At 49.6% G+C, this 15852-nt stretch overlaps 1 protein-coding gene across 1 annotated transcript in view; it reads left to right on the top strand.

Moving 5' to 3' along the window:
* The window catches only part of LOC140395294 (scaffold attachment factor B1-like), a 525130-nt gene that overhangs the window by 364780 nt on the left and 144498 nt on the right, over positions 1–15852 (top strand). The window contains exons 4-7 of the mRNA XM_072482881.1: positions 6701–6788; positions 7118–7179; positions 14562–14649; positions 14986–15047. Of these exons, the coding sequence (XP_072338982.1) occupies positions 6701–6788; positions 7118–7179; positions 14562–14649; positions 14986–15047 (300 nt within the window). The remainder of the gene's footprint in view (positions 1–6700; positions 6789–7117; positions 7180–14561; positions 14650–14985; positions 15048–15852) is intronic.

Here is a 15852-nt window from a genome sequence, read left to right as displayed (position 1 = left end):
TGACCGGTACATACTTATCAAGAACACGCAGTAGCTGATCCTTGAACAAGCCCCACTTATCCAGTGTGCCCAACACTTGCAGCCTACTTCTCCACCTTATCCCCCCCAAGTCACGTCTAATGGCATCATAATTGCCCTTCCCCCAGCTATAACTCTTGCCCTGCGGTGTATACTTATCCCTTTCCATCATTAACGTAAACGTCACCGAATTGTGGTCACTGTCCCCAAAGTGCTCTCCTACCTCCAAATCCAACACCTGGCCTGGTTCATTACCCAAAAGCAAATCCAACGTGGCCTCGCCTCTTGTTGGCCTGTCAACATATTGTTTCAGGAAACCCTCCTGCACACACTGTACAAAAAACGACCCATCTATTGTACTCGAACTATATCTTTTCCAGTCAATATTTGGAAAAGTTAAAGTCTCCCATAATAACTACCCTGTTACTTTCACTCGTATCCAGAATCATCTTCGCCATCCTTTCCTCTACATCCCTAGAACTATTAGGAGGCCTATAAAAAAAACTCCCAACAGGGTGACCTCTCCTTTCCTGTTTCTAACTTCAGCCCATACTACCTCGGAAGAAGAGTCCCCATCTAGCATCCTCTCCGCCACCGTAATACTGCTCTTGACTAGCAGCGCCACACCTTTTGCAACACAATTTTTAATAAAAAGCTCTGTTGCAATGACAGGATAGATGCATCAGAGGTACCGGCATAAGGGCGTAAGTGGGAGTGTGTGTTCCTGGGAGATCTCAACATTGAGTGGACCCTATGATGTTTCAAGGCATTAGGTCAAAAATTGGCAAGGAAACCTTAAGACCTACCACCTCCCTCAGCTGATGAAATACTGCTATTCCATACTGAACACCACTTGGAAGAAGCTCCAAGGTTAGCAAGGGACAGAATGTACTCTGTTGGGGAGCTTTTGTAAAATTTGTTCTTGGGATGTGGACATCGCTGGCTGGGCCAGCATTTTTTGCCCATCCCTAATTGCCCTTAAACTGAGTGGCTTGCTGGGCCATTTGAGTGGGGGGCAGTTCAGAGTGTGAGTCTGGAGTCACATGTACGCAGCACTGGTTAGGGCGGTAGATTTCCTTCCCTACATTAGTGAACCAGACGGGTTTTTACAAAAATCGGCAATTGTTTCATGGTCAACATTAGACTGTTATTTCCAAATCTTTATTGAATTCAAATTTCACTATCTGCCATGGTACGATTCGAACCTGGGACGCCAGAGCATTATCCTGGGTGTCCGGATTACTAGTCCAGTGACAATACCACTACGCCACCATCTCCCCAGATTCATTGCCCATCAACAAGAGTGCCTGAACTGGCTGAGTCCTGAAGAGTATATCTGCCTGAATGGGCCAGCAGCAGGTAGCAGTTGAATTAAGACGGAAAAGTGTACTGGACTTTGCCTTCACCACTCTACTTGCCACATTGGTGAGAGTGCCCACCTTACAGTCCTTGTGGAGGCGAAGGACCATCTTAACACAACCCCCTCCATCGTGTGTGGTCTCATCACCAAACTATAGAGATACTTTAAGACCAGATCTAGAAGTTCAACTGAGTATCTGTTAGGTGCAGAATTCCATTCACCCACAATCATATTTTTTCCTATGAGTTTAGAGTACCCAATCATTTTTTTTCCCCAATGAATGGGCAATTTAGCATGGCCCATCCACCTATCCTGCCCATCTTTGGGATGTGGGGGTGAAACCCACGCCGACACTGGGAGGGGAGGGCCTGTCCGGGGGGGGGGTGAGTGGGAGAGAAGGGCCTGTTTGGGGGGGAGGGGAGAGGAGGAACAAAGAAAAATTACAGCACAGGAACAGGCCCCACGGCCCTCCAAGCCTGCGCCAATCCAGATCCTTTATCTAAAACTGCCACCTATTTTCTCAGGATCTGTATCCCTCTGCTCCCTGCCCATTCATCTATCTGTCTAGATACATCTTAAATGATGCTATCGTGCCCACCTCTGCCGGCAATGCATTCCAGGCACCCACCACCCTCTGCGTAAAGAACTTTCCACGCATATCTCCCCTGAACATTTCCCCTCTCACCTTGAACTCGTGACCCCAAGTAATTGAGTCCCCCACTCTGGGGGAAAAAGCTTCTTGCTATCCACCCTGTCTCTCCCTCATGATTTTGTAGACCTCAATCAGGTCCCCCCTCAACCTCCGTCTTTCTAATGAAAATAATCCTAATCTACTCAACCTCTCTTCATAGCTAGCCCCCTCCATACCAGGCAACATCCTGGTGAACCTCCTCTGCACCTTCTCCAAAGCATCCACATCCCTTTGGTAATGTAGCGACCAGAACTGTACACAGTGTTCCAAATGTGGCCGAACCAAAGTCTTATACAACTGTAACATGACCTGCCAACTCTTGTACTCAATACCCCTTCCGATGAAGGAAAGCATGCCGTATGCCTTCTTGACCACTATTGACCTGCGCAACCACTTTCAGGGTACAATGGACTTGAACACCCAGATCTCTGTACATCAATTTTCCCCAGGGGTTTTTAATTTACCGTGTAGTTCGCTCTTGAATTGGATCTTCCAAACTGCATCACCTCGCATTTGCCCGGATTGAACTTCATCTGCCATTTCTCCGCCCAACTCACCAATCTATCTATATTCTGCTGTATTCTCTGACAGTCCCCTTCACTATCTGCTACTCCACCAATCTTAGTGTCATCTGCAAACTTGCTAATCAGACCACCTATACCTTCCTCCAGATCGTTTATGGATATCACAAACAACAGTGGTCCCAGCACGTACCCCTGTGGAACATCACTGGTCACAGTTCTCCATTTTGAGTAACTTCCTTCCACTACTCTCTGTCTCCTGTTGCCTAGCCAGTTTTTATCCATCTAGCTAGAACACCCTGGGCCCCATGAGACTTCACTTTCTCCATCAGCCTACCATGGGAAACCTTATCAAATGCCTTAGTGAAGTCCATGTATATGACGTCTACAGCCCTTCCCTCATCAATCAACTTTGTCACTTCCTCAAAGAATTGTATTAAGTTGGTAAGAAATGACCTTCCCTGCACTAAACCATGTTGCCTAACCCTGATAAGCCCATTTGCTTCCAAATGGGAATAGATCCTATGCCTCAGTATCTTCTCCAGCAGCTTCCCTACCACTGATGTCAGGCTCACCGGTCTATAATTATCTGAATTCTCCCTGCTACCCTTCTTAAACAAGGGGACAACATTAGCAATTCTCCAGTCCTGCGGTACCTCACCCGTGTTCAAGGATGCTGCAAAGATATCTGTTAAGGCCCCAGCTATTTCCTCTCTCACTTCCCTCAGTAACCTGGGATAGATCCCATCCGCACCTGGGGACTTGTCCACCTTAATGCCTTTTAGAATACACAACACATCCTCCCTCCTTATGCCGACTTGACCTAGAGTAATCAAACATCTATCCCTAACCTCAACATCCGTCATGTCCCTCTCCTTGGTGAATACCGATGCAAAGTATTCGTGAAGAATCTCACCCATTTTCTCTGACTCCACTCATAACTTTCCTCCTTTGTCCTTGAGTGGGCCAACCCTTTCTCTAGTTACCCTCTTGCTCCTTCTATATGAATCAAAGGCTTTGGGATCTTCCGTAACCCTGTTTGCTGAAGATATTTCATGACCCCTTTTAGCCCTCTTGATTCCTCGTTTCAGATTGGTCCTACATTCCCGATATTCTTCCAAAGCTTTGTCTGTCTTCAGTCGCCTAGACCTTATGTATGCTTCATTTTTCCTCTTAGCTAGTCTTGCAATTTCACCTGTCATCCATTGTTCTCTATGGGGGAGAGGAGGAGGGCCTGTTTGGGGGGGGGGGGGGGAGAGCAGGGCCTGTTTGGGGGGGGGGGGGGCTGTTGGGGGAGGAGGAGGAGGGCCTGTTACGGGAGGAGGAGGAGGGCCTGTTACGGGAGGAGGAGGAGGGCCTGTTACGGGAGGAGGAGGAGGGCCTGTTACGGGAGGAGGAGGAGGGCCTGTTACGGGAGGAGGAGGAGGGCCTGTTACGGGAGGAGGAGGAGGGCCTGTTACGGGAGGAGGAGGAGGGCCTGTTACGGGAGGAGGAGGAGGGCCTGTTACGGGAGGAGGAGCAGGGCCTGTTACGGGAGGAGGAGGAGGCCCTGTTACGGGAGGAGGAGGAGGCCCTGTTACGGGAGGAGGAGGAGGCCCTGTTACGGGAGGAGGAGGAGGCCCTGTTACGGGAGGAGGAGGCCCTGTTACGGCAAGAGGAGGAGGAGAGCCTGTTACGGGAGGAGGAGGAGGGCCTGTTACGGGAGGAGGAGGAGGGCCTGTTACGGGAGGAGGAGGAGGGCCAGTTACGGGAGGAGGAGGAGGGGGCCTGTTACGGGAGGAGGAGGGGGGCCCGTTACGGGAGGAGGAGGAGGTCCCGTTACGGGAGGAGGAGGAGGTCCCGTTACGGGAGGAGGGGGCGGGCCCGTTACGGGAGGAGGGGGCGGGCCCGTTACGGGAGGAGGGGGCGGGCCCGTTACGGGAGGAGGGGGCGGGCCTGTCGGGGGAGCGGAGGAGGAGGGCATTTTGGTGGGAGGGGTGTGGGGGAGGAGTTGGGCCTGCTGGGGGGGGGGCCTGTTGGGAGGGGGGACCTGCTGGGGGAGTGGAGGAGGAGGGCCTGTTGGGGGGAGGAGGGCCTGTTGGGGGGATGAGGAGGGCCTGTTTGGGGGGGGAAGAAGAGGGCCTGTTGGAGGGGGAGAGGAGGGCCTGTTGGAGGGGGAGAGGAGGGCCTGTTGGAGGGGGAGAGGAGGGCCTGTTGGAGGGGGAGAGGAGGGCCTGTTGGAGGGGGAGAGGAGGGCCTGTTGGAGGGGGAGAGGAGGGCCTGTTGGAGGGGGAGAGGAGGGCCTGTTGGAGGGGGAGAGGCGGGCCTGCTGGAGGGGGAGAGGCGGGCCTGCTGGAGGGGGAGAGGCGGGCCTGCTGGAGGGGGAGAGGCGGGCCTGCTGGAGGGGGAGAGGCGGGCCTGCTGGAGGGGGAGAGGCGGGCCTGCTGGAGGGGGAGAGGCGGGCCTGCTGGAGGGGGAGAGGCGGCCCTGCTGGAGGGGGAGAGGCGGGCCTGCTGGAGGGGGAGAGGCGGGCCTGCTGGAGGGGGAGAGGCGGGCCTGCTGGAGGGGGAGAGGCGGGCCTGCTGGAGGGGGAGAGGCGGGCCTGCTGGAGGGGGAGAGGCGGGCCTGCTGGAGGGGGAGAGGCGGGCCTGCTGGAGGGGGAGAGGCGGGCCTGCTGGAGGGGGAGAGGCGGGCCTGCTGGAGGGGGAGAGGCGGGCCTGCTGGAGGGGGAGAGGCGGGCCTGCTGGAGGGGGAGAGGCGGGCCTGCTGGAGGGGGAGAGGCGGGCCTGCTGGAGGGGGAGAGGCGGGCCTGCTGGAGGGGGAGAGGCGGGCCTGCTGGAGGGGGAGAGGCGGGCCTGCTGGAGGGGGAGAGGCGGGCCTGCTGGAGGGGGAGAGGCGGGCCTGCTGGAGGGGGAGAGGCGGGGGGGAAGGGCCTGCTGGAAGGGGGGGGGGGAGAGAGAGGAGGAGGAGGGCCTGTTAGGGGGAGGGGTAGGTTCTGTTGGGGTTGAGAAGGCGGGGGAGAGGAGTGCATCTTGGGGGGGGGGGGGAGGGGGGCTGTTGGGGGTAGAGGAGGAGGAAGCCTCTTGGGGTGGGGGGGTGTAGAGGAGGAGGAGGTCCTGTTTGGGGGGGGGGGGGGGGGGGGGAGGTGGAGGCCCTGTTTGGGGGGGGAGCGGTGGGCCTGTTGGAGGGAGGGGAGGAAGAGAGCCTGTTGGGGGACGATGGAGGGGGGGTGGGGAGGAGGAGAGCCCGTTTCGGGGAGGGGGGGGAGGAGGAGGAAGAGGGCCTCCTAGTCTGCTCCCAGTCTTGCAACCTTCAGTAATCTGGATTCCATTCCACCTGGGCCAGCGACCGTTACTACTTTGAGGATTGCCAACCTTTTAAGTACCTTCTCCCCTACCACCTTCTTAATTGCTTTATTAGCAGCATTCGGTTTCATGAAGAAAAAAACGTAAAGTGCTAATTTTGCACTTTAACCAAGCCTTTTGCGCACCCAGGATCTTTACTCTGGATGCCATTTTATTATTTGTTTACTCACTGATACAGTGCTGGAGGAGGCCCACTGAGTCTGCACCGACCCTCCAAAAGAGCACTCTACCAGGCGCACCCCCCCCACCCCCCACACACACACACACATTGATCATGGCTAAGCTGAGCATCTTTGGACTGTGAGGAAACCCATGCAAACACTGGGATAATGCACCAACTTCACACGCAGCCACCCAAGGCCGCAATCGAACCCAAGTCCCTGGCACTGAGGCAGCAGTGCTAACCACTGTTCTCATAAATAAAAGCAAATTACTGCGTCTGTTGTTACACAAACAAACTACCAGACAATCTCAGCAGGTCTGACACCATCTGTGGGGAGAGAAGAGAGCTATTGTTTTGAGTCTGGATGACTTAACAGAGAGCCATCCAAACTCAACGTTAGCTCCCTTCTCTCTCCACTGTTCTCATAGACTTTGTTTCGCCCTTATTTCCTTCGGTCTCCTGTTGTACTAGTTTTCTTACCGTTGGCGCTGCTGCAATTTATCACCTGGAATTACTGCGAGGTGCATTTGACCAGAATAGGATGATGTTATATAAAAAAAGTTAGTTTTTGCCTCGTGCTAACAATGTGATTGCTATCTTCAGGTCACACAAGACGAAGGAGGAAATCCAGATGAAATTTCAGTCAACCCAGAGACCCCTCGCAGTAGCGCATCAAAGAAAACGGGAAAAGGTGGGAGATAAATCCACTTGCAAGATGCAGATTACTGGGTATATTGTTATGCTAGCCTATTGAACTGTAATATTATTTGAAGTGGGGCGTTTTCAGGATGTTGGTATCAATTGACATTCTTGTAAATTGAGAAGAATATAACAGTTCCTCTTCCTGCATTGGCCAACTTTGGCACCCTTGCAATTGCGAGAAGAGGATACTTTGAATCGGTATGGGTTGCATTTATGCCCAATTAGCAGCAGTCATCAGTTCGTCGCCTTATTCCTGTCCACAAGAAGATATGATTGCAGCTGGAAAATCAAAATGCAATTAACATGTTTGTTCTTCAGGATGCAAAGCTGAGGATTGTGAGACCGAAGACTGTACAGAAGGTGATTCTAGTGGAAAGCAGGCAAGTGAAACATAAGATTCTGAGGGGATTGATGAGAGTTATACGAAGAATGTTTTCGCTACTGAGGACTGTTTCAAAATAAGGGGTGACTGGGATGTGGAGGAACTTCTATTCTCAGGGTCTTTAATCTTAAGAATCCTCGACTCTAGAGACCAGTGAAAACTTTTGATCTACAAGAGACTTTCATAGCAATATGCATTCATAGCTAACGGAGTAGATGTATTCCACATTTCATTTCCACAGCTATTACATTTAATTTCCACAGCTATTTTTTGAAGACGTTCCTTCAAATGTTTAGTGAAAATTTCTCTTGCCTTTACCATGATGCACTCTGTTGTTCCTATCTGTACTTGAGCAGAAAAGACTGAATTTGAAAGTTGGTCACAAAAGTGTGCATCGCTTTACAAATGACATGTGCAATTTTCTTAAGACCTACCACCTCCCTCAGCTGAAGAAATACTGCTATTCCATATTGAACACCACTTGGAAGGAGCTCCAAGGTTAGCAAGGGACAGAATGTACTCTGTTGGGGAGCTTTTGTAAAATTTGTTCTTGGGAAGTGGACGTCGCTGGCTGGGCCAGCATTTGTTGCCCATCCCTGATTGCCCTTAAACTGAGTGGCTTGCTGGGCCATTTGAGTGGGGGGCAGTTAAGAGTCAACTGTTTTGCTGTGTGTGTCTGGAGTCGCATGTAGGCAGCACTGGTTAGGACGGTAGATTTCCTTCCCTACATTAGTGAACCAGATGGGTTTTTACAAAAATTGGCAATGGTTTCATGGTCATCATTAGACTGTTAATTACAAATCTTTATTGATTTCAAATTTCACTATCTGCCATGGTACGATTCGAACCTGGGACCCCAGAGCATTATCCTAGGTGTCTGGATTACTAGTCCAGTGACAATACCACTAAGCCACCATCTCCCCAGCTTCATTGCCCATCAACAAGAGTGCCTGAACTGGCTGAGTCCTGAAGGGCATATCTGCCAGAATGGGCCAGCAGCAGGTAGCAATTGAATTAAGACGGAAAAGTGTACTGGACTTTGCCTTCACCAATCTACTTGCCACATTGGTAAGAGTGCCCATCTTACAGTCCTTGTGGAGGCGAAGGACCATCTTCACATAACACCCTCCATCGTGTGTGGTCTCATCACCATACTAAAGAGATAATTTAAGACCAGATCTAGAAGTCCAACTGAGTATTAGATGCAGAATTCTATTCAGCCACAATCATTTTTTTTCTATAAATTTAGAGTACCCAATTATTATTTTTTCCAATTAATGGGCAATTTAGCATGGCCCATCCACCTACCCTGCCCATCTTTGGGTTGTGGGGGTGAAACTCGCGCAGACACAGGGAGAATGTGCAAACTCCACACGGACAGTGACCCAGGGCCGGGATTCGAACCCGAGTCCTCGGTGCTGTAGTCCCAGTGCTAACCACTGTGCTGCCCTTTCAACCACAATCATGGCCTGTCATGTCCCAATGCTGTGCCATTACCAATTCAGTACAGGGACTGATTTTAGAAATAAAAGTGAACTTGCAGTAGTAATCCTGAAAGACATCCTAGTTTAAAGAGAAATGCAATAGGGCATGCCTGGAGCAGCACCAGTCAAACCTAGAAATGAAATGCTAACCTGGTGAATACAACCACATGCATGCTGTAGACAGAGATAAGTGATTCTGCAGCCTGTGGATCCGATCAAAGCGCTGCAGTCTTGCCACCTCAAGTTGTGAATGATAGTGACAGTTAAACAATCAAATGGGAGGAGCAGACTCCACAAACATCAATGATGGAGAAACCCAATGCATGAGTACAAAAGATAAAACATTTACAACTCTCTTCAGCCAGAGATACCGAGTGGATGATCCTTTTGTGCCTCTTGCTAGGTTCCCAGCATCACAGCTGCCAGTCTACAGCCATTTTAATTAATTCCATGTGATAGCAAGAAGCAGCTGAAGGCACTGGATACGGAAAAATTATCAGCTCTGACAGCACCCAGTTGATTGACTGAACACTTTGGTCCAGACCTAGCTGTGTCCCTGGTCACACTGTTACAGTAACATTCAAATGACATTCGCACCACACAAGTGGCAGGCAATGACTACCTCCAACAAGAAAGAATCTAAACATTGCCCCTTAAAATTCAATGGCATTACCACAGCCGAATCCCCCACTATCAACATCCTGGGGATTGCATCTGGACTAGCCATATAAATACTCTGGCTTCAGGAATGGGTCAGATGCTACGAATCCTGCAGCAAGTAACCCATCCCATGACTCCCCAGGCACTAATCAGCAGTGTGATGGAATACACTCCACTTGCCTGGATGGGTGCAGTTCCACAACACAAGAAGCTGAGCACCATCCAGGAAAAAGCAGCCTGTGTGATTGCTACTCCCTCCACAAACATTCACTCCCTCCACCACCACCACTGATGCACAATGGTAGCAATGTGTGCCATCTATAAGATGCACTGCCGTAACTCAGCAGGTTCCTTAAACAGCACCTTCGATAACAAAAACAACTACTACCACCTTGAAAGACAAGGGCAGCAGACACATTGGAACACCACTTGGAAGTTCCCTCCCAAGCCACTCACCATCCTAAATTGGGAATATGCAGCTGTTCCTTCACGGACAGAAACACCCAGCCCATCACTCCCATACACCTTTTCCCGCTCAAACAAGCACTCCTACATGTACACCGGTAGTAAGTCTCTTCTGCACCCCCACAGGAAGCCCGCCAATTCTAAGCCAGATCCCCCTCATTCACTTTCTGGCAGCCATCTCCATCATCCTCGCCTGGCTCGCTAGCGATCCTAACAGCAGCAAATGCGGGAGATAATTGGCCTGTGCTTGAGGGAATCTTCAAATTCACTAACTGACATATTTTGAACGGGGAGGGCTGGATCGGGAGGCCTGGCGGGCTGGTTTGTGATTAACAGGCCATGTTTTGGACAAGCCTGATTGAAGGTATATCCCGAAGAGGTGCTCAGGAATTGCTCACCCGGTTCCCAGGTGAGAATTGCACAACGATTACCCGGCAAGTTCAAACCTTTGGACAACCGTGGACTGGGATCTATCCAATAATGCGATTCAAATCACATACTGATGGCTGAGACTGTAATACAACAATAGTTAACAAATAAAAGTAAAGCAATTAAAACTGCTTCTAGCTTTTGGGTATGAGTCAACTATTTTACTGACCTCACCGACCCCCATTGGACTCGGGTGCACTCAGGCCTGGTACAGACTAGAACCCCTCAATGAGAAGCAGAAATTTAAAAGAACGTCTCATTGAAATTAGGGACAGGGTTTGTTTACGGGTTTTCAGGACCCTGCTGTCTGGCTGTTAGGGAGATCATAAGCTTGCACTGTGTTTAACAATCACTCATTTGTGATTTTTCCCAATTTGGCTGGTTACGGGTGGTGACCTCACCATTAGGATGGTGGTTGAGCTCTTGAAACTGGAGGGTCACTAGGATGCCCTCCACCTTGGATCAGCTCACATCAAAATGCAAGCATAATTTCTCAATTTTTTTTTTAATCTTAAAATTTAGAGCACCCAATTCTTTTCTTATTTTTTCCAGTTAAGGGCCAATTTAGCATGGCCAATTCACCTACCCTGCACATCTTTTGTGTTGTGGTGATGAGACCCGCGCAGACACGTAAACATGCGCCCGCCTGCTTCGGTTTCTGCCTCCATTGGGGCTAAAGTCCGCCCTAGTTTGCCGTCTGCTGTCTATAATGCAGTCACTTTTTACACTAAATAATTTAATTTAGCAGTAATTTAAATGAAATAACATAACATTTTAAGGCTAAAATAATTTGATTCTTAGATAATTTGTGTTGTGGGTTTTTAATTAAGAAAATAAGCTTGTTTCCTCCCTATATGCTTGCCTTTGATTTTGTCCTTTGTATATGTTCACAGATATCCAATGTATACCTTCCAATTATAATTGAAAGTAACCCACGTGTGCATTTTTGTGTTTGTGTTACTCCTACAATCATGTGCTGTCCATTTGGCCCCTGTGCACTGTTGTCCTCCTGTCTGTGCACCCTGCCTCACCTTTCGCAAATGTGAAATCAGTATTGCAGTCATTGCTATTTTGTATTTTGTTTTTCTATCTTGCTTCCTCATTCTTTGGTTTCAGTTTTCCCCCAGTGCTCTATCTTCCACTCCGCCAGCACTTACTTTGGTTTGTGCATTCATTACTGTAAGATATTGTAAACAATAAATCCCATCTGAAATGTCAAAGAAAAAATAATTTGCAGTTATACAGATCCTTTTCGGTTTGCTTTACAGACAGTTTAGTAGATTAAAAACATAGCCACTGATGTTTACATGCCAATGTGTTAGCCACTTTGTGCACAGCGAAGTGCTAAATGACCAGTTAGTTTGGTGTGGTTGGATAAGGACTTAACTGTTGGACAGGGCTACCTGTTGTTAAAAGAATGCCATATATCTTTTACAAGCACCTAACGGGCCGAATGTTTAATATCCCGGGGCAGCGCGGTAGCACAGTGGTTAGCGCAGTTGCTTACCTGCTCCAGGGTCCCAGGTTCTTTTCCCAGCTTGGGTCACTATCTGTGCGGAGTCTGCACGTTCTCCCTGTGCCTGTGTGGGTTTCCTCCGGGTGCTCCGGTTTCCTCCCACAGTCCAAAGATGTGGGGGTTAGGTGGATTAGCCATGCTAAATTGTCCTTAGTGTCCAAAAAATGTTAGGTGGGGTTATGGGGATAGGGTGGAGGCGTGGGCTTACATAGGGCGCTCTTTTCAGGAGCTGGTGCAGACTGGATGGGCGGAATGCATTGTAAATTCTATGATCTCAAAAGGTACTAGATTTATCCAACCCCTTCACTGTAACCCCTTGACAAAGACCAATCTAGCGATTCACTACCTTATTTGGGGAAACACTACAAATGCCAGAATATGTCTCATTGAACTGGCTGACATCATCTGGTTTTGATATTAACCTTTATACTACCAGCCATATGTAGGATAAGTGTAGCCCTCTTGAGTAATGACAGTGTTACTAAAAGAATTCGCACCATGAAATTGTGAACTAACACTTTTTTTATTAATTCACTTAGGAAATTGCAATTAGTAATATCTTTAAAAAAATCTAAAATAAGAGTACCCAACTTTTTTTTCTATAAGGGGTAATTTAGCGTAGCCAATTTACCTACCCTTTTTGGGTGTCCTCCCAACCTCCACATGGACAGAGATTAGAGATTACACATGCTGTATGCATTCAAATAGAATCTTTAATTTGCCATGTTATTGTTTTTGCAACCTCTAGCCTTGTCTACTGGCACACTAAAGTTTATACGTCCCTTCCTGCTGCACTGATTTCCAATTCCTTTTGTTCTCTTGCCTTATTCTTTCCTTTTATTTTAATACATTTTCCCTCACTGATCCCTTGCACCCCACCATTTAGTTTAAAGCCCTCTCAAGTGCCAGAGTTGCGTAACTTGCTAGAACACTGGTCTCAGCATGGTTCAGCAGCAGGTGTTGAGCTATATGATGTAATGGAGGCAGAAGTGGGCAGTTTTATCGATGGTGTGGATGTGTGGCGGGAAGCTCACCTTGAGGTCGAATGTGACGTCAAGTTTATGAGCAGCCTGTTTGGGGGGGGGCTGTTGGGAGGGGGGGAAGAGGAGGGCCTGTTAGGGGTGGAGGAGGAGGTCCTGTTGGGGGGGAGAAGGAGGAGGTCTTGTTGGGGGGGGGGAAGATGAGGAGGAGGTCCTGTTGGGGAGGAGGTCTTGTTGTGGGAGAAAGGAGGAGGAGGAGGGCCTGTTGTGGGGGGGGGGAAAGGAGGAGGGCCTGTTGGTGGGGGGAAGGAGGAGGGCCTGTTGGTGGGGGGAAGGAGGAGGGCCTGTTGGTGGGGGGAAGGAGGATGGCCAGTTATGGGGGGGGAAGGAGGAGGAGGGCCTGTTGTGGGGGGAGGAGGAGGGCCTGTTGTGGGGGAAGGAGGAGGAGGAGGAAGGCCTGTTTGTGGGGGTTAGGAGGAGGAGGGCCTGTTGGGAGGAGGAGGACCTGTTTTGGGAGTGGGGGGGAAGGAGGGCCTGCTTTTGGGGGTGGGGGAGTAGGAGCTGTTGTTGGGGGGGGGGGTAGGGCCTGTTGGGGGGGGGGGGGAGGAGGAGGAGGGCCTGTTGGGGGGGGGGGAGGAGGAGGGCCTGTTGGGGGGGGGGGGGGGAGGAGGGCCTGTTGGGGGGAGGAGGAGGAGGGCCTGTTGGGGGGAGGAGGAGGAGGGCTTGTTGGGGGGGGGGGGGGGAGGAGGAGGGCCTGTTGGGGGGGGGGGAGGAGGAGGAGGGCCTGTTGGGAGGAGGAGGAGGGCCTGTTGGGGGGGAGGAGGAGGAGGGTCTGTTGGGGGGGAGGGGGAGAGGAGGAGGGTCTGTTTGGGGGGGGGGGGGTAGAGGAGGAGGGCCTGTTTGGGGGGGGGAAGGAGGAGGAGGGCCTGTTGGGGGGGGGGGAAGAGGAGGAGGGCCTGTTGAGGGGGAGGAAGAGGAGGGCCTGTTGGGGGGGAAGAGGAGGAGGGCCTGTTGGGGGGGAAGAGGAGGAGTGCCTGTTTGGGGGGGGGGGGGCAAGGAGGAGGAGTGCCTGTTTTTGGGGGGGGGGGGGGAGAGGAGGGCCTGTTTGGGGGGGGGAGGAGAGAGGAGGGCGTGTTTGGGGGTGGGGTGGCGGGAAGGGGCCTTCTCGTCTTCTCCCAGTCTTGCAACTTTCAGTAATCTGGAATTCATTCCATCAGGGCCAGTGACCTTTACTCCCTCCTCTCCTACCTTCTTTATTGCTTTATTAGCAGCATTCGTTTTCATGAATAAAAAATGCAAAGTGCTAATTTTATACTTTAACCAAGCCTTTTGCACTCCCAAGATCTTGCCTCTGGATGCCATTTTATTTGTTTACTCACTGATACAGTGCTGGAGGAGGCCCACTGAGTCTGCACCGACCCTCCAAAAGAGCACTCTACCTAGCCCCCCCCCCCCCCAACCACACACACACATTGATCATGGCTAATCCACCTAAGCTGTGCATTTTAGGACTGAGGAAACCCATGCAAACATGGGGAGAATGCACCAACTTCACGCAGACAGCCAACCAAGGCCGCAATCGACCCCAAGTCCCTGGCACTGAGGCAGCAGTGCTAACCACTGTGCCACCAATGTTCTCATAAATAAAAGCAAATTACTGCGTCTCTTGTTACACAAACAAACTACCAGACAATCACAGTAGGTCTGACAGCATCTGTGGGGAGAGAAGAGAGCTATTGTTTTGAGTCTGAATGACTTAACAGAGAGTGCATTTGACCAGAATAGGATGACGTATAAAAAAAAGTTAATTTTTGCCTTGTGCTAATGATGTGATTGCTGTCTTCAGGTAAAACAAGATGAAAAAGGAAATCCAGATGAAATTTCAATCAACCTAGAGACCCCTAGCAGTAGCGCATCAAAGAAAACAGGAAAAGGTGGGAGATAAATCCACTTCCAAGATGCAGATATTGAAATTTTTACTGGGTATATTGTTATGCTAGCCTATTGAACTGTAATATTATTTGAAGTGGGACGTTTTCAGAATGTTAGTATCAATTGACATGTAAATTGAGAAGAATATGACAGTTCCACTTCCTGCATTGGCCAACTTTGGCACCCTTGCAATTGCGAGAAGAGGATACTTTGAATCGGTATGGGTTGCATTTATGCCCAATTATCAGCAGTCATCAGTTCGTCGCCTTATTCCTGTTCACAAGAAGACATGACTGCTGCTGGAAAATCAAAATGCAATTAACATGTTTGTTCTTCAGGATGCAAAGCTGAGGAGTGTGAGACCGAAGACTGTACAGAAGGTGATTCTAGTGGAAAGCAGGCAAGTGAAACATAAGATTCTGAGGGGGTTGATCAGAGTTATACGAAGAGAATGTTTTCGCTTCTGAGGACTGTTTCAAAATAAGGGGTGACTGTGATGAGGAGGAACTTCTATTCTCAGGGTCTTTAATCTTAAGAATCCTCTACTCTAGAGACCAGTGAAAACTTTTGATCTACAAGAGAATTTCATAGCAATATGCATTTATAGCTAACAGAGGAGATGTATTCCACATTTCATTTCCACAGCTATTACATTTCATTTCCACGGCTATTTTTTGAAGACGTTCCTTCAAATGTTTATTGAAAATTTCTCTTGCCTTTACCATGATGCACTCTGTTGTTCCTATCTGTACTTGAGCAGAAAAGACTGACTTTGAAAGTTGGTCACAAAAGTATGTATCGCTTTACAAATGACATGTGCAATTACTGCAAATTATCTATCGGTGGCTTTCAAGAAAGCTGATATATCTCACTGCATCAGTATAGTTTCACAGCTGAAGATGAGCAGCAGTATGTGACATGTTCATTTGCATAATTTTTCAGAAGCATACATTCAAAGTTGGTGAAGCTTTATTATGTTTGATATCTTTAAGGCACTATAGGTGGGTGTACCTACACTTTTGCAACACAATTTTTAATAAAAAGCTCTGTTGCAATGACAGGATAGATGCATCAGAGGTACTGGCATAAGGGTGTAAGTGGGAGTGTGTGCACCTGGGAGACCTCAACATTGACTGGACCCTATGATGTTTCAAGGCATTAGATCAAAAAGTGGCAAGGAAACTTGCTTCCTTAAGACCTACCAC

The sequence above is a fragment of the Scyliorhinus torazame genome, chromosome 18 (genome assembly GCF_047496885.1).
Source record: "Scyliorhinus torazame isolate Kashiwa2021f chromosome 18, sScyTor2.1, whole genome shotgun sequence".
Taxonomy (NCBI): Eukaryota; Metazoa; Chordata; class Chondrichthyes; order Carcharhiniformes; family Scyliorhinidae; genus Scyliorhinus; species Scyliorhinus torazame.
Note: the sequence above shows the minus strand (reverse complement) of the source record. Positions and strands in the feature narration are given on the sequence as shown.